This window comes from Hyposmocoma kahamanoa, unplaced genomic scaffold (assembly GCF_003589595.1).
Source record: "Hyposmocoma kahamanoa isolate Upper Pololo Valley unplaced genomic scaffold, ASM358959v1 202, whole genome shotgun sequence".
Classification (NCBI taxonomy): Eukaryota; Metazoa; Arthropoda; class Insecta; order Lepidoptera; family Cosmopterigidae; genus Hyposmocoma; species Hyposmocoma kahamanoa.
The window spans coordinates 17634486-17657400 of NW_020653726.1; the positions used below are offsets into that span (position 1 = coordinate 17634486).

Sequence of the window (22915 nt, forward strand, 5' to 3'; positions counted from 1 at the left end):
ACCGTCCTTTTCTTGTTATACGTAATGCTGTGATGTAAAACACTGAATAAAGACAATTTATCTATCTATCTGCTACAAATTTACATCGTTCAGCCCCCGTAGTATACCGCCTCGATAGTCGAGTATTATATCCACATTTGGCTCTCAAATTAGAGTGATAAATAATACAAATATCACAATAGCTAACATGGCCAGCGCCGTGACGTCACAGTTTTATGTCGTCGCTTGCGCCGCGTCCAATGACTGCAAAAGATTAACACAGTGCCAAACATGGGTGCGAGGTCACAGCTGATTTTAAAACATTTTGACAGTTCTGCACAGTAATTTTATCAACGTAAAAGTTTAACGCGACAAACGAGGTGAAAAGAAATAATAAAAACAAACAAATTAAACTATGTTTTACAGAGTAAGCTCATAGATTACTTAACAGTTACTACGTAATAGACACATCACTGTTATAGAAAATCGAAAATACCTACGCTATAATAGCCTACTAAATCTGACTAATGACACCAGGCGCTCATTACGAGGCAAAAGGAACCTAAGCACGCGCTCAGCGAGGTGAAAATAACGTTGCCCGCCAAGTGCAGTCGTGCGGAACCGAATGCTGAGGTTGTAAAAGGACTTGTCTGAGCGCTTGCACTGTCGGCGATACACTCAGCGGTAGGCACTTCCGATCCAACGACGCAGCCCCGGTAAGTATGTAATAGAGTGTTTGTATTGTTAAAAATAGAAAATAAACTCACCAAGGTGTGCCTGTAGCTCTTCGGTCTTCGCCTTAGTTACGTCATCAGGTAATTTTTCAAGAGGCACCACAGCAGTTTTCTTAATGAGGTCATTGAGTGCCTTTCTCCGTTCTTCAGACTGTTCTTCGGATTCGGCCTCCTTCTTTCTCTTGATCCGGTCTGAATCGGAATCTGAAGTGAGGTCCGAATCGTCGACATGAAACTCGTCTGAGCTGTCTGGCATGTGTTTGCCGCTAGATTTGTGCATCTCCTGTGAATTTGATACGTAGTAAGTTACATATTATACTCCACAACTGAATGTAATGTTTTGTTTTACCGTAAACAGCACTTCTAAAAAAATATTTTTATGATATAAAATGACAGAACGAACAAGTCGTGCGCCTGGTAGTAAGCGACACGCCTGTAATAACATTTGCAGTGCCATTCAGAGCTTTAAATCGCAAAGAACAGGGAGACTGCCGCTGCCCACATCACCCTGAGCCATAAGTTGACAAATCTCCTGTGCCTGTAATTCCACCAGCACCTTTACCCTTCAAAACCGGAACACAGTAATGCCCACATATTACTGCTTGGCGTCAGAAATAGGTAGAGTGGCAGTATTTATCTGGACGAACTCTATCATAAGGAGCTATATTACTACTACAAGCTTCTAATTTGAGGGCGAGAAGTAAGACACTAAAGTGTCCACGTTACGCGGCGCTTTATAGGTATAAGTTGCACTTACATCTTCAGACTCGGTGTTAGGAATTTCCGTGTAATTAATTTTCTTCTGCCGCGTCCGGTGCTTGGGCGACCAATCGTTGAGTCCCTCATCGCCACTCAGTCCTCCGTACGTGACTCGGGCTCGTATGACGTTGCCTTCCGCGTCGTATTGTGTAAGGCCGCCCTTTCTGCGTGGTTTCTTGGTTGGTGATTTGTCATGCTTCTTCGATTTCGATTTTGATCTGAAAGAAAAACGGTTTTTCTTTTAATTTTTATAATACTAAGTGACAGGACGAACAAGTCGTGCGCCTGGTGGTGAGCGACACGCCTGTCCATAACAGTTGCAGTGCCACTCAGGGCTTTAAATTACTAAGAGCTTAGGGGCACTGCTACTGCGCTCGTCACCCTGACACATAGCTGACAAGTTCCATGTGCCTGTAATGTCACCAGCACCTTTACCCTTCCAAACCGGAACGCAGTAATGTTCATGTTATTGCTTGGCGGCAGAAATACGTAAAGTGGCAGTACTTCCCTGGACGAACTCTTTCACAAGGAGCGCTACTGCTACTACTGTTGTTTTGTCTTTATTATTATTAGGCTTTCTTGTGTTGTGGCGTTGTAATAAATGGTTTCTATACTATTCCACTGTTACTTATAAACGTAGTGGTCTCTGATGTTGTTTGTTTCTGGTTTCTATGCATGCTGAACAACATAAAAAGAGCGGTGGTAGCCTTTTGGGAGAATAGTTGCTTCTCAATTGAGAGGCCGACGGTTCGAATCCCTGTGGCAGCATGTACCTATGACTTAAATTCTAAACTACGTACATTTGTGACTGTTTAGTATCAATACCTCTCGTCAACGATAAACGTAAACGTTTGAAATCCCTAACTCACATTAGGCTCGTCTGCGGCCTTCATCCTCTACTTAGAGCTAAATTAATGATGATTATGAACGTTATTTGAGAAATTATCATTAATGAAAAATAAAAACCAAATAAAAAAACATTTGTGGCTCAATTCATTCCAAGACATGAATGACTTTATAGTTTATCGTTGACATGTAGTATTTATTATAAAGAACTTTGAAACTCACTTTTTCTTGGCCCATTCTTTTTTCTCTCCAGATTCGCTTGAGCTGTCTATCACTCCTTTCTTTTTCTTCTTCACCTCGGGCGAGGATTCTGTTAGTTTTGATCGTTCTGCAAAATTAGTCACAATAAAACAAGAATGTATATAGTTCCTTTTTAACTTTAATGTGCACGTCTCAACTAGATTGTGGATGACCTGAAATACTTAAAATTACCAAGAATTAAAATACCAATGTGTCACAAACATAGCAAGTAGCTACTAAAGTTTGCAGGAGTCTGCTAATTTCGTCCAATTCAGGTCAAAACTCTTAATATTACAAATTTTGTTTGTGGTTCAGAATTAAGTAATATTGGCTATGATTTCCGCATCATACTTCCGGGTTCTCGAAAATTTTGCGAGTCTCGACGATTTTTTGGCATTTCCAGATTCGAGACTGATGTTTTCAATCTCGGGAATATTGAGACGTTTAAAGAGTTTGCCAGAAGGACGTTACTGGGGGCCAGAACAAGGTACCTTTGTGGTGGGGCCGGCTGGGCCTGGCCGCGCGACGGATGGGCAGGTCGTCGGACGAAGCCGATCCAGGAGAGCTATCGCGCTCCGCAGATGACGAAATCTCCTCCGACGTCGACTCCAGGCTAAACATTTAAACAAATTAATTTTAATTTAATCGAGCATCCCGAAGAGTCTGATAAGGAGGTGTCAACGTAATTCCCAGTAAGATCAGTAGGGTACTGAACCGGGAGCCAATTCTGTGGCTCTAGTGAAAAGGGGTATAAGTCAAAAAAGTCAGTCGCCATCGGGCGCTTGTTGGCGTCGGATCCGTGTCAAATTTTCTTCGCCTGTTCTTATTTTATTCATATTAATATATGTATAGCGCGTGAATTGCGAGACGTGAGCCCCCCTCCCCTAAATTCTACGTTCACGTTGACATACCTCGCCTTGAAAAGAATCAGACTAATTGATCAGTAACGTGTACCAAGCTTGAGCAGATGTTCTGTTCAAAGCTCCGAATACAGATGAAGTGTAAATGCGTGTTACGCAGGGCCAAGTTTGGCCATGTGCCAAGATTGCTTCTTTTGACATTTTCATTGACATGTTTTTAAGTGACAATAACACTTTAGGCGACAAGATCTCAAAAGTTACCGATATGCAAATGTGTTTATTATTACAAAGAGAGCAGAAGAGCTGGACTAACGTCCATTGGTGCATTCGTGTGACACATTTATGATTTCTCTTACCCAGTGTCCTTGAAGTCCTCATCGGTCTCGTCGTCGTCCTCCGAAGGCACCTCCAGCGAGTTGAGCTTGCGTGGTTTCCGTCGCTGCTTTTTCTTCGCGCGCTTCTCTACCGGTTGGCCCTGAAATAACATCAGTGGTTACATGTTGCTAACGGCTTACGGGTAACAATTGCGAGTCTAGTTTAGGAGGTAAATAATTCGGTAGATACACTTGTAAAACATTCACGACATAACTTGTGAAGTATACCAAGTCTGAGAACAGGTGGTATACCACGAAATATAGAGCAACGATCATCGCGTACGAAGATATTGATTTGACATTATGTCCTTATTCCGAAATGTCAAATGACAGCTTTCATATCGAATTTTGACATTACTTTCAACGTAAAACTGATATATGTATGTAGTACGAATAAGCTTCGTTGCGGACGCAGTCACGTGGACTCGTATTCCGCGGTAGACTTCCTGGATCTTTTGTGACGTCATAAGAGTTCTTCTGATTTGCAAAAATAGCATAAAAGAATTTGAAAAAAGAACGGTTGAATGCTGTAACAATTATGTTACTTTATTAGTGAGAGCGTGTCCGGGAATCACCACTTATCAACGCAGAAAAAGCTTTTATGTCCGTGCTATAAGAACGAAAAGGACTCCAACGTTTTAATGCGATTCAGTGTCATCCTTATAAGAAAAAGTGTTCTAAACTGTATAGGCACAAAATGCCTCGATGAACCAGCGGTTAGGACTGCCGGCGTTATATGAGAAGGTCACGGGTTCGATTCCCGACAGGACCATTGGGAAACGAAATTTTCTAAATTGGTTCTGGTCTGGGTGTTCTTGGCAGTACTCAAGGTTAATTTGATTTTCATTGTACAAAGAATTCTCGGATTTGAGATCAGGTACTAAGTGTATTTCTGGTATATTACTTCCATCTTCTAAGACACTAAGTGCCTTGTGCTAAAAATAATGTGTCACGTAGCCCGCTCATACGTTTATGCAGGCAGTATAATGTTTTATGTAAAGATCTTGATATATTCCACCAGAACACCGACACATTTGTAAAAATTATAAAAAACCCCGAACTGTACGGAAGCACGTGAATTCATCTGAGAGTGAAGTAATTTTATTAAAAAATATACACATTTTCTATTGACCATTTTCTATTGACTTAGTTAGCCATATTCATAAAGTTGCAAAATTTAATTTGCATGTTGTGCGCGATTGTTATTGACCAACAAATATGTTTGTTTTTGTTTAGTGTCATAGTTTTACTTGTATTATATAATTTGTATCTTGTAACTGCGCCAAAATAAATTAAAAAAAAACGTAAGGTATTTTACCTGTAAGTTTGAAAGTTCATACTTTAACTGTAATAGAATTTTTTCTAAATTTCTATTTGTAGCTAACGAGCAACAATGTGAACCATTTTCATAATAAAAGATTACCTGTTCAAGAGCCTCTCTCTCGGCCTTTAGCTTCTCCTCCTCGGCTGCTTCTATGATGGTTGAGATATCTTTCCCGCGGCCTTGATTACCTGCGCTGGATGTCGGTTCAACATATTCCTCCTGAAACAATATTAGTGCATTATTCATAAACACGTAGGACTAAATCTCTTGGTCGTAGTTTTCTTCCTGTATTTATAATTGAAATTTCTATATATCTTTATTTCATAAACGCAAATTACACTTGAAATCGTCAAATTGCTGCCGTGCTTTAAAACGTGTCATGTGCCAATTTCTTTTTTGAGATATCATAAAAGCCATTACGAAGTTTTAGAATATTGATATTGTTTAATGATAATAATCTTAGTTGTGCATCATTAGAGTTAACTGTTTTTAAATAGAGATTATTGTGCTTATTATATTTAAAACGGATATTATAGCCGCGTTTTAGTTAGTGGACGGTACTAGGCAGACCCCTCTGAGAATAATGAATAAAATAAAAAGAAGTAAGAAGAAAGTCCATAAAATCAAAGTGTATAGTTTGCTGTGTTAGCCATTAATGGTGTATACATTTAAACTTTGTTAAGTATTGTACATTTCAATTGTTGTATATGCATCATGTTAGCTTTCCTACACAATAAATAAATAAATTAATTCATATTTTAACTATAATTGGGTTTTCCACCCTGATTTTTTACTTTTTGTAGCTAACGGTGTAACATATTGGAACTTTTTAACCGATTTCAAAAAAGGAGGAGGTTCTAAATTCGTCTGTATGTATGTTTCGTGATAACTCCTTGTGAAGCGATTTTGACGACTCTTTTTTTGTTGGAAAGAGGGTACCTAGTACAGGCCCCATTTAAATTTAAAGAAAATTTTCCACGTAATAAAGGTGGCAAACTAGGGGATGAAACCGGCTTCGCGCACTTTCCGGTAACCGAATGCAATAAAACTTGGCAAATAGATGTAATTCCACGAACTTTTATCACTGAGAGTACAGAGTACTGAGATTGTAATCCCTCGTATTAATATTACTATTGAAAAAAATTGCTATTCTTCTTAATATTTATAATATGTTAATAATTGTACTGTGACACTAGTGAGATAGTCGTCGGTCGGTAAGGTCACGATATTGAGCACAAATGTTTAGTTATACGAGCTTCGGTACTAGGACGAGTCCCCGGCAGGGCCAGCACTGCCACGGGACTCGAACGTCGGCTACCTTGATGGCGGAGGAGATGAGGCGGTCGTATTCCTGCGCGCGGTAGCTGACGGGCAGCTGGCGGCGCGCGCGCAGCCGGTACACGGCGCCCTCCTCCTCCGACGACGACCACGACGCGCTGCCGCTGCCCGACCCCGACTCTGTACAGGCATCTTGGTTTTTAGCTTTTATTAAATTTGGATGCTATTTTCATGTCTAAAAAAATGTAATAATTATATATTTCTCATATATGATAGCTATATATAAAATAAATTTGGCAAATTTAAATAATGCATTATCATTATTACATAGTGGCAGTAACACGCCTTGTGAAAGAGTTCCATGAAATTGCAGGCACATAGGACTTGTTCACTCATGTCTCAGGGTGACAGGCGCAGTGTGATTTAAAGCTCTAAAGCGTGTAGCTAACACCAGGTAAGAGACTTGTTCGACCTGTCAATTGATATTACAAAAAAAAATCTTCTAAATACATTTCATGGAGTTACATCACTTTTCGCTGATAGCCTTAAAGCATACTGCAAAATTTAGACATTTATACTTCCTATCTACACGGTCTTACGTTATTAAAAAGTAACAGAACAAAAAGAGACTTTAATGTTTTAAGAATCGATGCTACCTCAGCTCGAATTTAATTTTTTCCCGTATTAACATGGTTCATTTTGTTTGGGTCGAGTGGCAGTCAGTGTCCCACTGGCTTTATTTCCGTTTTTTTTTACAAACGATATTAAAACCATTTGAAAAATTTATATCACAATCGTATACCATACATCGACCCCTCCTACGTAAAGTATCGTATGTCGAAATTGCCAAGTTTACAGGGGAGCGTTTTAAAGTTCTCCGTTTTGTTTGGCAAAACCTCATTACTGACAGAGTGATCATCTAGTAGATCATCTAACCGATATATAGGATTTAACAATACTCTATGCGAGTAACAAGCTTTGCCGAATAAAACTGAGAAATGCTAAAGTCACGTGTTATGCTCATTGCAGTGAATTGAGAACTTTAAAACGCTTCCCTGTAAACTTGACAATTTCGACATACGATACTTTACGTAGGAGGGGCCGACATGTTCTATTCAGTTCAGGTGATATAAAAATGTAAAATTTCAAGGTAAGTTTGTGTTTTTGTCTACCCTGAAAATTTTTAGGAACCGTGTTTTCACACCGTATAGTAATCAAAGTATGTCCTCAATTTCACTATATATTTTTCACAAAGTAATTGATTCAACAATTTCACTGTTATGCGTAATCAAACAAAGCCATTTGAGGTTGTATAGACTCCTATGTGTTTTTTTTTTGTTAATTCAAAATTATGAACAATGTCTTTATGAGTCAAGGGCATCAAGTGTATAACCAGAAATAGAGACGAAATATCATTTAATTTGTTTGAAAAGTATTTTACCCAATCATTACTGCGCTCCGATTGGCCAGTCCGAATTCGAAACAATTGACGGGTGTCAACAATTGTTTTACATTAAATCGACCACTTTAAATTGAGCTTTGCTATAATGGACGATAATTGAAAAATTACATATTTAATATTTAATTACTGATGAAATGTCATTTCGTTTGTTTTGTAATTACGTGTTTTGCTGTCTTTCCCTTACCCCGAATGGAACAGCCCCCCATAGTTAGAGATCTTATACATAATATCTTCGGAATATACGGAGATGTAGACACAGGTCAGTTGTTGGTGCTGTACTCATCAGCTTTCTAATTTGTGATTTCAGTGCAAAGGAGAGTTGATATTTAAAAGTGATATAAGTCCCATTTTCCTGATGAGTTGCCAGGAATGGATGCCTTATTTCGTCTCTATTTCTGGTTATATACTCGATGGTCGAGGGCTACTATTGTGAGTTTACAGTGTCTGTTGTAGCTAGCGGCTTTCTAACTCTTCTTTCGACGCTATACATTTGGCCACAAAAAATTGACAATGATTTACGCAGTCGCTTTCAATTCTCATTTATAAACAATATACAGTAAATACTAAGTAATTTTGACCTGAATGAGATTTGTCCTCTTTCTTGTCTTCCGCTGCAGGTGGCGGGGGCTCCTCGAGTCTCTTGCGCTCTCTTTCCTTTTCCACCACGCTCAGCAGTTCGTCGTACTTAACCAGCTCGCTCTCTAGAGACGCTATAAGCATTTCCTGAAACAACATCGTCATTAAAATAATCTCGAACGAACCATACACTGCTTAGGGTGCGTTCCCATTATGTCGCAACGTTTTATTTGTCGTTGGACGGCTGTAGGGTCTATTTCCATATCACGACTATCTGTCGTGACCGTATCGTGGACGTTTATTTTATCCTTGAACGACTGTCGTGTCTAGCTGTCCCACTAGATTGTGACGATAATTTATCGGTTCACGGCGCCCGCCTTGTCGATTGCACGACAGAATCGTTTGAAACTGCGATTATCTGTCGCCACATTTTTATCGTGAAGTATTATTTGTAGTCAGGCGACCGTCGTTCTAGCTCTTCCGATTGTCATGAGTCTGTCGTCGTAACGTCAAAAAAGTCGTGAACGACAGTTCATTTAAATATACAAACCACATGATAAACTGCACGAGAATCTGTCGTGACGACATAATGGAAACGCGCCCTAACTGATTTTAACAGTATATAAACATATATCAAATATCAAACCGTCACGCCCACTACACTCGTGACAAATTTTAAGTTATGTTAGTACTGAAGCTAATATAATAAATGCGACAGTCGATCGGATACTAACTGTGTGTTATGTGCATTTGTAAATCATTAACGTGAATGATATAAAAACACTTTTGAGTTTTGATTAATAACACGAGTAGCGCCATCTAGTCTTCATTGCAATATTTAGATAAAACGTTCGTTCAAGTTCATTAACGTTTTAAAAGTGGTAAGCAATGTTTACAGAATGCCGTTTTACACACCTAGATATTTTTGATATGCAATATATGTATAAAGAACAAGTATATGTTGTTAAATCTTGTGTAAAAGAAAGTAGAGCCTAGGTTAAGTAATATTTACATGATTGCATGGCGGGCAAAACCAGTCTCCTTCAGGTATAAGAAAGAGTACAGGTTTTAGGCAGGACGCGTGGTATCCAGCGTCACATTTGTCGCATAATAAGATCCATTCTGGTTGTTCGCCACTCCCACAATGCTCGCATACGCCATCATCTTTTTCTGCAACATTAAAGCAATTATTGTAGCTCTAATATCCGTGTCGAAAGATATCGCTTTTTGCACTAACCAAAAAAAAAATTAAAAAATAAACATTACCTATGTTTGTTTCAGTACTCCTTTTGCGCCGAAGATGCTTACCTTCCTGCAAAGTTCTGGCGCGCTTGAGAGGCGTTGACGGCTCTCCACTTTCTAAGTCCGATTCTGGTGAGAACTCATGATCGGACTTGTTGAAATCCACTGTGAACATATTGTAGTGCATTTACTTTACATAATCCTAAGACCTTCGAAGTTTGTCCTAACAAATGTTTCCAATTCAAAAGCACAGGATTTATCAGTCGTCACCACTCTTTCATCCGTTTGATACAACGAGTCTTGTGGGACGCACTACCTCTACCGATTTTATGGTGCAAGACGTTGCAGCAACGTCCACGTCCTTTTGCAGTATAACCTATTAGGGACAGTGCAAAGCGGACAACGGCGGGGGAGAACAGCGCACACTGATAAGCAGTGATCGGAATTGGGGGAGTTCATTTACCTAAAGTATGAACGTTTTCTTAGTATGGACATACCCATTTCGTTATCATTGCATATAAAATTAATTTTTTAACTATTTATTTTGTAAACATTCCCGAAAATAGGTTGTCTTATGTTTGTCTTTTAAATGACTAAAGTATTTAAATACGTAAGTGCCTACAGAGACACAACTTTATACTTATTATTTTTTGAGACAATAGTTTGCAACAAAAACTTAATAGGAAATAATAATGTGTCGCCGATGTACTCAAATAATATAATAAAATAATAAAATAACTAATACGCATAATAAATAAATAATACGCATATGGAAATATAATAAATTCCGAGAATTCCCGAAATTTGTAGAAGGGAATGTCTACATTATTCTTTAGTTTAGCTAAATTCCGATCACCGACATGCCGCAGTTGCTCGGATGTATCGGTGGACTCAGGCGCATACCGGCGTTTCCCGCCACAGTATCCATGCCATTGTCCATGGCATCCGTACACATGGTTTCCCTAGTGCGGTACTATGAGTGTGTGCGTTATTTATTTATTTTAGTATAGAGTAATAGTGTATAACACCTGTAGTGTTTCCTGTCCCACTGCGCACGTAGTACTTACGGTCGGGCTCGTGGGGCTCGTGGTGGTCGAAGAGCGGCTCGTCGGAGTCGGAGTCGGGTTCGGGCCCCGTGGAGGTGGAAGGACGCCAGCGCGCGGCGCCGCGCCGCTGCCCGCCCTTACGCGCCCGCGAGCCGCTGCTGCTGCCGTCGCTCGCCTGCCACTCCTCTTCCGACTCCGCACTCTGCACCCGCACCATCATTAAGCGTGAAATACACAGAGAGCGGGCGCGGGTCCGGTGTGGGTCGGGTGCGGGTCGGGTGCGGGGCGGGTCTAATTCCGTGTATTTACATGGACGACAACATATTGGGCGTGCGCCCATCGCGCATCCGATTCGCTCTGTGTGTCAGGCTTTAGTAGGCACATCGACTCTTGACCTTAACTATTTAGCATTTATTACTAGTAGCAGTACAGCTCCTTATGAAAGAGTTCGTCCAAGGAAGTACTGCCACCTTCCCTATTTCTGCCGCCAAGTAGTAATGTCATCATTACTGTGTTCCGGTTTTGAAATTACAGGCACATGGAACTTATCAACTCATGTCTCAGGGTGACGAGCGCAGTGGCAGTGCTGTTATAGACAGGCGTGTAGCTTACCATCACGCACCATACTCGTCACTTAATATTTTTTTATTTGGTATCACAAAAACAAAACAATTAAGGAAAAGATCATTTCTCAGATTGATCCTACTGGGAATCGAACCCGGGACCTCCGCATCTAGCCCACAATGCAAACCGTTGAGCCACTGAGGTCGTAATGATGCGTTTCATGTACGCAGGCCGTACCTCGTTCGGCTAGTATTGCTACAGTTGGTGGCAAGCAAAGTTGATTGCACGGATTTGCGTTAAAGGTTGTACAAACTATTGTATAGTACCTTCTTCTTGTGTATAGCTTTCATCTCTCTCAAGGCCACCTCTTCCAAATGCCTCCGTTCGGCCTCTTCCCTTATCTTCATTTGCGCGATGCGACGCGAATGTCGCACGGGAGTCGCGTCCTCCGACCCGGAGCCTGCCGCACCCGCTGCAGTCGTCACAGGAGTTGCTGATTTCTGAGGCTTCGATTTTGGCTTGCGTTTGACTTTCTTACTCTTCTTACCTGCTGTTTTTAAAACATTTTTTTTATATAAGTACAAAACAAAAAAAACGTGTGTATTGTATTTATAAAAACATAACACTAGGAGTATATCAAATTCATCAACTAATTATGTCCCACACTTGGTCACGGGTTATGACAAAGTGGTCTGGGGAATACAACCACGTGGTCCAAAAATTTTCTTCATTTTTCTTGTAGATTTAATCACAATGTATTTTTTCCCCGTAAGCGCTCTCATAACTACGAAATGTCGATTACACCCTTTTTACAAAACACCGACGATGGCAGTTCTAACGCGTTGCCATTATGTCGTGACGACAGATAGTCGTGCAGTTTAAAGTGTCGTGGGTTGTATATTTAAATGAAATTGAGATTCTGTCGTGCAAACGACTAAGCCGCTGCCGTGGACCGATAAATTGTCGTCACGATCTAGTGGAAACAGCTGGACATGACAATTGTTTAACGATAAAATAAACGTCCACGACACAGTCACGACAGATAGTCGTGATATGGGAACAGGTTAGAATAAATCAAACGTTACGATTTAATGGGAACACGGCCTAAGAATGAGTAGTAAACTTTAGACGTTGCTCTTTGTGAATACACAGTTGTACACGTTCATCATACTTATTTCAAATATCATAGATCGAAACAAAAAACGATCATCACTTCATAGATAAAACCTTTAGAGTAAAGTTTTTGTTTCATTATAGTTTTTTTGCTTACCTTCGAAATAAAGATTTTTTTTACTACGATTCGAGGAGCTATTGAAGTATTTACTTATGAATAAACGCGTATCGTCGTCGGTCACATTACCGCCTATTGTCGGGTGGAGGCGTCTATTTTAAATAAAAAAATTTCATGGTAGCACATGAACAATGGTGTATATTCGACGCTTGTCTTGAGCCATCAACAAGTCTTGGAAATGCGTCGTAAAGAGTAGAAATGGTTAATATAATATATAGCTCAAATTATAACGTTAAATTGAAAAATAAAAATAAAAGAAATAAAGCTGCTAAAATTTTAACATACTTTTCTTTTACTTGGGATTGGGGTATCGATAGTAAATTGAAACCAGCGACATAACTTTATAACGTTGCAATGCGTTGATCGCTATCGTAGCATAGCAAGCAAGCAAAGTAATCCATATTTATCCTTAGCTATCTCACTTAAAATTTGATAGTTGGCACTGTCTTCTATATGAAAATAATTACAGCGTGGTCATTGATTAAAATATAGCTTGTAATCCTTTTAAACATTGACCTTTCAAACGTTAAATGTTGTAGTACTTGTAAAGTACATTTGGTGCTAAACGCGAAATAGTTTATTGATGCTACATTTCACGCTTGATATTCTATTGCTTTTTTTATTACAATTCGCAAAATATAATTTAAGTGCGTTTTATTCAATTAACGTGCGTTTGTTGGGATAATAATAATAATAATAATAATAATAGGTATTTGAAAATAATAGTAGGATAGGAGTAATAATTATGAAAGTGTAAATAACCATAGTTACCAATTAAATGTAATCAATGAAGTTCGAAATGCGCAGGTAACTTATATTAGCAACGTGACACAGATTTATATAAAGTAAATTAAATTAGACCATTTACAGGCAGCCCTAAGCCTGTTAAAGTATGACGGGAAGCTCATTGATTTATCTTATAGCTATTTTTAGTTAATAGTTACAACATAAATTAAACTTTATTTACGCAAACGTCTGTGGTAAACTAACAAGCCTTTTTTTTTTTTTCTGGCCATTAAAAAATCCCTTAGCCTGTTCTGCAGGTAGAGCGTAGACGCTATAACTTCGCACGCATCAACTATTTCGCATTTCGTGCCATTTATTAGTATCACAAGATCGTGAGCTTGAGAATATAACAGTAATAATAATAATAATAATAATAATAATAATAACGCTCACAATCAACATGGCCCCGCACTGGGGAAACCCTGTGTCGCGGGTGCCATGGACACACACATAGACAACCACAAATTACACCCAAACTCACGAGAGAAATAAATGTAGGCCATACAAGTATTTCTCCCGGCCCGGGAATCGAACCTGGGACCTCTGCGTGGCAGTCCGGCATGGTAACCGTTCGGCCACGGAGGCAGTTACAGTAGACAGTATTGTCATATTTAGTAAAGAGGGGAAACATGTGTCGAATATATTTTTGGGCGTGGTGTTTGTGATTGCAGTTGCGTTTGTGTTATTTATTCTATGAAAAGGGAGGGTGGAAAAATTTACTGCATGAAAAAATATTCAACACAGGGCGCGTTCTCATTATGTCGTCACGACAGATAGTCATGCTGTTTAAAGTGTCGTACCTTGTATATTTAAATGCAGTTGTTCACATATAGTACAACACGACTGTCATTCACGACTTCTTTGACGTTACGACGACAGATTGTCCTGACGATGGGAAGTATTAGAACGGCAGTCGTCAAACGATAAATAAAAAGTCACGATAAAAATGTGACGACAGATAACCGCAGCTTTTTCCGCACGTTTGTGTCGTGTAAACGACAAGAAGGCTGCCGTGAACCGATAAATTGTCGTCACAATTTAGTAGGAACAACTGAACACGACAGTCGTTCAACGGTAAAATAAACGTCCACGACACAGTCACGACAGATAGTCGTGATATGGCAACAGGCTAGACGATAATGACAACGTGCCCACAAGTGAAGCAATTTTTCACAATGTAACCTTCACTGGGTTCAAAGCGTAGCAAAATAAGATACTTCCATTTTTATTAATTAATGGTGCATGAGTTCAAATGGTGTCTGTGCACTGTGTGTGTGTCAAAAACCTGATAAAACATGTCAAAATTCAAAATACCTATGCTGTACAACGTCTCCTCTTCAGATTCATCACTGGAGTGGGTTTCTTTTAATTTTGCTTCCACTTTTTTCCTGCAATAAAATTATTTTATTGGTTGATAATGTGTCTAATTGACTAGGGCGATGATTTAGGCCATAGTGCGCCACGCTGACCAATTGCTGAACAATTATTAGTGGAGTACACACATTCTCTAAGGGTTGTGAATCTTCTTCAACATGCTGGTTGCATCATGAAGTTTTCCTTCACCGCTAGCGACAGGTATTGCTACCAGATATTCACAAATGTACTAACTTAGAAATTAACGCTTAGATATATGCCGCACTAGGTATTCGAACCTCAATTGCAGCCTTGCAGTATGAAACCAGTAGAGTAACAATTTCTTACCTTGAAGTCTTGACAATCTTCTTAGGTTTGATCTTGAGCCGCTTGCCGCGCAAAGCAGGCTCATCCTCCTCACTGTCACTCTGAGATTCTGATTTACTTTTGTCACTCATCGTTGCATCCAATAGCGACCGCTTAACTGCTTTACTTTTGCTTTTTGTTGCTTTCAAATCACTTTCTTCATTGTCATTTTCCCCCTGTTTTATTTTCTCTACTCTTTTTCTTTTAAATTTCCCTTTGCTTGCTTTAATCTTCTTCCTTTGTGATATCGAATTGCTTTCAGGTTTTTGATTATCATTCTTTTCTGCGCTATCAATTTCTTTCTTTTCGGCACTCTGAGTTTGTTTTTTATCATCACTGTTGTTTATATCAGTATCTACAGTTTCCTTGGACTGTGATACCGCATCACTCTCTGGCGTAGTCTCCAAGCGCAATTTTTTCGGAGGTAAGGTATCCTCGCCTTTTAAATCCTTGTCAGGACTTTTCTCTTTCTCATTTTCCGTGATCTCCTCCTCTTGGTCCTCTGAAGATAAGCTACTTTTCCTCTTCTCAATAATACTTGTTTTACTATCATGCCCATTGTCAGGTTCTGCCACAGAGTTCGTAACATTCTTCGGATTCTTCACTTTCAATTTCCTTGCAACTGCAGGTTTCTTTTTAACTTTACTTCTATTCTTCTTTACGTTATTCTTATTCGAACTCTCACTGTCTGTCGTTGATTTATCATTTACACTACTTTCTCTTTTTAGATCTCTTTCCACACCCTTAGAATTTGAATTAGAGCCATCAGATTTGTCCAAATTTCGCACACACGGTTTCTTACCATCCGGTTTTAGTGCTTCTGAGGGATCTGTTGATTGTTTTTTGAGAGACCGTTTAGTTACAGCAGGAACTTTGCTTTTTAATTTCACACTTTTTGGAGACTTACTTATACTTGAATTTGATACTTCGTGATTTTCGCCGTTTATGCATTCGTCACTGCCATCGTCATCTGATTTTTGTGCATCGTTTTCTTTTTCAATGGCTTCTGGATTCCCGGTATCGTTGTCGAAACCGTAACCCTCACCGAAAAAATACATAACAGGTTCTGAGATCTCTTCTCCAATAAAATAGGAGCTTTCGCAATCTGCACCATTACCTTCACCTGTTATCAACATCACAGGTTCTTCTATTGCTTCACTAACCATTTCTTGAGGTTCTATAACATTTTCTGCAGTAGATTTCTCTTCAAGTTCTTTTAAAGGACTCCTTGGTTCATCTTCAGGGGTTTCTTGTTTGCTGTTGGGATCAGCCATTTTATCGTTTTCACTGCACTGAGATATTGGTTTAGGGGATGCAGAGTCTTTTACCTCTGGATCATTTAGAGATACAGTTTCTTCTAAAGGTGTAGTAGCTTCGTTATTTGTTGATGGAGTTTCAGTGTCACTATCATTTTCTGCATCACTTTTGGTTTGTATTTCAGCATTCTCTGATGGAGTTTCTACAGGAATTTCTGGTGTTATAATACTTGATTCTTTCTCTTGTGTTTCATTGCTCTGTTCAATTTCTTCTGTGGATTGTTCTTGTTGCTTGCTATCTTTTGCGGCATTGCTAAGTTTCTGAATGTCATCATCATGCTCTGATTCAGATTCTGGACTTAAAAATTCATCTTCTTCTTCTGCTTCAACTTTATTTGGCTGCAAGAATCACATTGATAATCTTAAAATGTATACAAACTTGATTTTTAACATGTCCAAAAGAAAAAAGGGACTTTTCGACATAGCTGTATGCAATGTTAAATATAACTGAGTGCTAAGTTTAGGTGTTGAGAACCAAAAACCTCTTGAGATCACTGAACTAAGTAATTATTATTGTAGATATATTGTCTATTAGGAACTGTACAGTGTAAAAAGACCAAATGATGAATTTACACTTTTAATTTCATTTCTAGTATATCCCTTGTGATTAATAATATCTTACCTGAGTTACTTCCGTTTGTTCAACCTGTGAGGGTATATCAGTACTACTTGAATCTTCATTTGCATTGTTGACAGTTGAAGGACATATCTCATTGCCACTTTTTAATTGCCCTATCACTCTTACCAGTTCTTCTCTATTGCTGTAAATTAAGTGTAATTAGAATGTGAGACACAGAAAAGAGACAAAAAGATAAATACTCCATATGAAGTACCAAATTTTTGAAATGAGCTTAAAACAACTGGCACAATAGTTTTATTAAGATACTTAATCCTGAGTACAGACTTTGGCAGATCTCGCAGCCACTCATCTTTGCAACCAGCAGTTTATTTATAGTGATCACAATTATTATAGTGTATAGACAAAGCTTCAATTTATACCTGGCAATAAGATCCCAAGTCTCCTCATCCTGGTCTTCACGATAAAGCCTAAGATTAGCATCATGGTCAAGCTGAAGCCAGTACACACGGCCTGCACGGTCTCGTCCAATTGGCTCAAGACGAAGCTCAGGGCATGGTATTGCATTTACTGCATTCTTGAATTTTCCATGACACGTGAACTGGTATTCTAACAGCACCTGATGTAAATAAATTATTGCAATAATGTCAAAACTTTTGGATTTTATTCCTGGTGATAATGCCAAAAGAAAAGTGTCCACATTCCACTTCATAGCACAGTTGTATATTCTAAGAGCCCCCATTTATTTGAAATTGTCAGGGTCCAATATAAATAAATGAAGTTACATTATCAAACTTTGATATAAAACATTATCGACTCATCCGTAGAACAAAGATCTATGTGTAAGACTACTTGTTCTCAGGACATAGTATGTTTCGGTCGTTCTTCTTCGCTCTGGATGTCAGATTGAGTGTTGTTCGATATTATATTTCCGAAACGAAATAAGATATATAAATTCTCTAAACACCTTACAGTAGGCCTTAGTTTGAATAACGAAATTATTCTCTTAACGTACTTATTCTTTTTTCGCTATATAATCACATCGGACTCTGTTCTTCGGATGTGTCGTTATTATGAATTTAAAAAAATCTCAAACTATACCTTATTTTTTGTGGTTTATTGCATAACAAAGTATGTATTTCAAAACACTAAGAAAAACTATAACGATGATTATGAAACAATAAAAGCAGTACAGACTAAAAAAACCGACCTCAAAAGTCATTCATCCATTCCATTCCAAGTTTGCCACCCTTAGCGGAGGAATATTTTTTAAAATTTAATTCAAATTTAAATGGGACCACATCTGAAGTACCCTCTTTCCAACAAAAAAGAATCATCAAAATCAGTTCATCAAACACCGTACCACATTTATACATCGGAGTTATCACATAACATACATTAAAAAAACAAACAGTCGAACTGAATACCTCCTTCTTTTTTTGAAGTCAGATATTATGTAAAATAATATTTTACATACATAATAATAATAATAAATAACGCTCACACTCAACATAGCCCCGCACTAGGGAAACCCTGTGTCGCGGGTGCCACGGACACACACATAGACAACCACAAATTACACCCAAACTCACGAGAGAAATAATTGTAGGCCATACAACTATTTCTCCCGGCCCGGGAATCGAACCTGGGACCTATGCGTGGCAGTCCGGCATGGTAACCGTTCGGCCACCGAGGCAGTTAATACATATTATGTAAAATTTTGCCAGTTGATAAAAAAGTAAAATTTGCAGTAGCCGTTGAAAATTATTGTAAGAGTGAGGATAAATTATTAGTGTATAAGAAGTACAACACAACAGAAAAAGGAAATTAAAGACATGTAAAGTTAACAATAATTATGGAAAAAGACCTGATAAGTATGTAATACCAAAAATATACAATAAAATAGACTGGCTCAGGGAAAGTAAGAAAGTAAGCAAAAAACTTTTCAAAAAAAATTAAAGATATATTGCTAAATGATGAAATGTTACAGTGTACATTTATAATGATCAGAAATAGTATTATTTAGCAAAGACCGTTTAAGTTTAGAATATTAGCTAGTATTTAATGTAACTTAATTATAGAAGAATTAACATAATATACATTATATGTAATTGAAAAGAGTGTTGCATTGCCAATAACCTGACGCCTAAATTGACAAGGTCTTTAGAATAAGTATAAATTATATGAATGTGGAGAAATAAAATTAATAAAATTTTATACTCTTTACCCTACATATAGCATCTCATTTCATGAAACTATGTGCTTGAATACACATTTTTACTAAGAACATCACAAGAAAGTAACATATCTGTTAACAGCAAACTTAACATTACCTTTAACACCTTTAGTTTGATTTGTGTGTTAGCTTTCTTGTACGAAAACCTCTCTATTTCCCAGGCTTCCTGGTGGTGACCCTGCTGATGGCAGAATTTGATCAAACATCTTTCCCATCGATTGCTCTGCACAGACTTCAGCGCCCGTCGTAGCAGCCGTAAGTGCAGCTCCTTCAGCGGATCCAACACTAAAACACACAAGCAATATAGCATAAGCCTGTTTGTTTATACTTTTACACGATATTACGTGCACAGAAGCATACCTTCCTGTGTATTCTCTATCAGCTCCTGCAATTTCGCTATCGTAGGCACCTCTAAAGCATACAGTTTACCAAATACTTTTAAAAACGAGTAAATAACAGCGAAATTAGGATCATTCGTACAACAAATTTCACCGTCCGACGCCATCGTCGAAACTTACTAAGCTTTTTTACTATACATTATTACGGCGCCGACATTATCGGCATAGGATTTTTACACTTAGAACTATTGGAAAATTGTAAAACATGTACATGATTCACGAAAATATCTTCATTATACAAGCATTGAAAAGTTATTTCCTTATTTTCTACAATAAAATAAAACTCGACAAATGACAGCCATCGCCACCATAGACAATGTTTGCTTTTTTAATTACTGTGCGTGCGACTATTGTCGAAGCCTAGGAATCATTCATCTTGTAAAAATAATGAAGAAAATAAGCGCACTTTATTGTACACTCACAAAATAAGCATCTTTTATTTTACTGAAATTAATTATTAAACTCAATTATTTTTGGAAATTATGATAGTTATAGTATTTTCTCTAGTTCTCTTGTGTCGTCCAAAAGAAAATATTCATACTGTATGGGTCGTATTCGTACTCTGCTCAATGCTCAAGTCAGGACTTGAGTATGATTTCAAGCACTGGAAATCATACTCAAGTCCTTGCCATTAGGGTCGTATTTCCAGAGCTTGAAATCATACTCAAGTCTGCTCAAATCCTGACTTGAGCATTGAGGGTCGTATTCCAAAACTCTACTCAACATTACTTGTCATCAGACGTTATATATGTACATATATGATGCATTTCGACGTCGAAAACATAAACATGCTATTGTCTTTTAACTATTACGTACCGTCTTAAGCCAAAAGAGATAGCATTACGTTGGTCTGTGTCAAACACGGGAATCGAAAATACGTAACGTCATCTTAAATGCCAACCGTGTCCATTTCGCAGTACATGAGGTACATGATACCGTTCTCAAAGGGAAGTAAATTAAATGTCAAAACAAATGTTTTTCCAAATGTACTATTGAATTATTCGCATGTATCATAATTAAATTGGACAAAAATATTGACAGTGAGAATAATTAGGTATTAATAAAAATGCGACGCTGCAGCATTAAAGGATGTGGCTTTAGAAAAAGTGCAAATCAATCGAATGTTACATTGCACAGGCATGTGTTATTTTTTTGTCTATAAATCACACAATAGCCCAAATATTTCATGTAATCAGACTTATTTAAGTAGTTTATTTATAAATCTTGCCAAATTTTAAAATAATTTGGTTTTTGTAAATCTATATGTACACATATTTAAGGAGTACGGTCCAGAGCAATTCGCTGGTAGATGGACGCATAGCAAAAACTGTAAGTACTAGAACATGATAACTTGAGGGTATGTTAATTTTATTTAGTGAAGGAGTACTAAGAACGGATTTTTCAAAATTCATCCCCTAAGAGGGCGAAAACGGATAAAAATGTTTGCATGAAAAATAATATTCCTTGAAATTACAAAGACAAAACTATGCATAAATATTTTACAATAAAATGGCATGATAGTTTTTCAAAAATGCGGCGAAATGGGGTAATAAAGTTTGTATGGTAACTTTTTAACGCGTGGTGCGATTTGCTTCATACTTGAATATTTTTCATTTGTATAAAAATTGTACGCGGACGAAGTCGTGGGGAAAAGCTAGTACATGATAATTGTTGATATCCGATAATTGATTTTTATAACTACTTCCATTATTTCTGTGTTAAAATTGCTTGATAGATTCGTTTGCTTAAGAAAGCCCGGGAATTAAGGGGAATACTAGAATCCGCAGAAACCTGAATAGACTTGTATTTGACAGTTAGTTAAAAGACGTTAGACGTTAGACGTTAGTAAATATGTACTAAAATGTAGGTTAAAGGCGTACCTCTTAAAGTAACTTTTATATTTTATTTAGTAAGTACAATTAATACTATGTTATGTTATATACCAGTAAAGTAGGTATAGGTAGGGCAATGTTCAGTGTGTGCGTTAAAAAAAAAGTAAGAGTGCGCATGTCGCCAACAAACTGCACAACAGTTTGGTGACTATTACTAAATAAGTTACCAGTTAAAATTGCTTGATAGATTGATTTGCTTAAGAAAGCCAGTAACGTGAATACTAGAATCCGCAGAAACCTGAATAGACTTGTACTTGACAGTTAGTTAAAAGACGTTATGTAAATATGTACTAAAATGTAGGTTAAAGGTGTACCTCTTAAAGTAATTTTTATATTTTATTTAGTAAGTACAATTAATAACTATGTAATGTTAAAGTAGGTATAATTAAGTAAGAATGCGCATGTCGCCAACAAACTGCACAGCAGTTTGGTGACTTTTACTAAATAAGTTACCAGTTGTAATCTTGAAAATATATTTTTTTTAAAGTTTAAAAATGTGTGTTGACATTTATAATAATATACCACTTGAGATTACATTATTAGACTTGTGTTTATTTAGGCATACTTTGGTTACAGTAAACTAAAGAAACAAAAAAAAACAGTTTCAACATTCAAGCCATATATTTGCATGTCGATAATGACTTATCGATAAATTATGGTACAACACTAAAGAAATCCGCCATTTGTAACTTTCAAATTTTGGTTATATGCACGTTGATTCTGTAGTTAGGGCAGCTCCTTTCTTTTATTTTTTTTTCCATCCTCTAAGGTTTCCAGTGTTTTGCTGTACACATAATTAAGCATAGACGACAATAGGTACCTACGCAGGTGGGCTGGACGTACAAAAATCAACACTGTCATTCATTGACTTACAAATAAATGTACGACGGGTCTAATACAAAAACCACGAAAAAAATGTCCCAAGTCAACCTATTTAAACGTAGTGACATGTAAAGGAATATGAAATAGCTAAAACGTTGAATTTAAATTGTAATGTCATCGCAGTACTGTCTAATTTTGCTTGCTTCGCTGTCAGTCGAACAAACGAAGACTAAAGCGTGAATGACGCTCTGTATACGATTTTAACGCCCTAAAAGTTTGGACACTTTTTAGCGCGGACCCGACGACCATATAATTGTAAGTCAATGCTATCATTAGAAATATTTGTCAACATAGACAATCATTTGTGAAATAATGGTTGCATAATTTCGGGAGGACGTTAGGATCCCATGTTATGTTGGAAATCTGCCTGCATCACTCAATCCTTTGTACCGTACAGTTAATTAATTTTCATTTACTTATCCGGTTGAAACAAACGGTGTGATTTACGCATGTCGGAATAAGTGCAAAGAACTCTTTGAAGACATGTAAAGTATGTAGCCAAAGCTATCGGTAGACAAGCCTTAAATTAAACGT

The 22915-nt window shown here is 37.7% G+C and overlaps 1 protein-coding gene across 1 annotated transcript; it reads right to left on the reverse strand.

Annotated features, from left to right (window-relative positions):
• Positions 1–205: 205 nt before the first annotated feature.
• Positions 206–19813, reverse strand: LOC113227167 (remodeling and spacing factor 1). The gene is made up of 19 exons (XM_026460045.1): positions 19570–19813; positions 19307–19494; positions 17396–17592; positions 17019–17157; positions 15063–16735; positions 14676–14749; positions 11611–11834; positions 10742–10922; positions 9741–9839; positions 9445–9602; positions 8435–8579; positions 6435–6574; positions 5216–5335; positions 3775–3893; positions 3050–3171; positions 2541–2646; positions 1471–1690; positions 747–996; positions 206–243 (listed from the first exon to the last, which is right to left on the reverse strand). The coding sequence occupies exons 1-19, from the start codon at positions 19712–19714 to the stop codon at positions 206–208; spliced, it is 4338 nt and encodes a 1445-aa protein (XP_026315830.1). The 5' UTR covers positions 19715–19813.
• Between the last annotated feature and the right edge of the window lie 3102 nt (positions 19814–22915).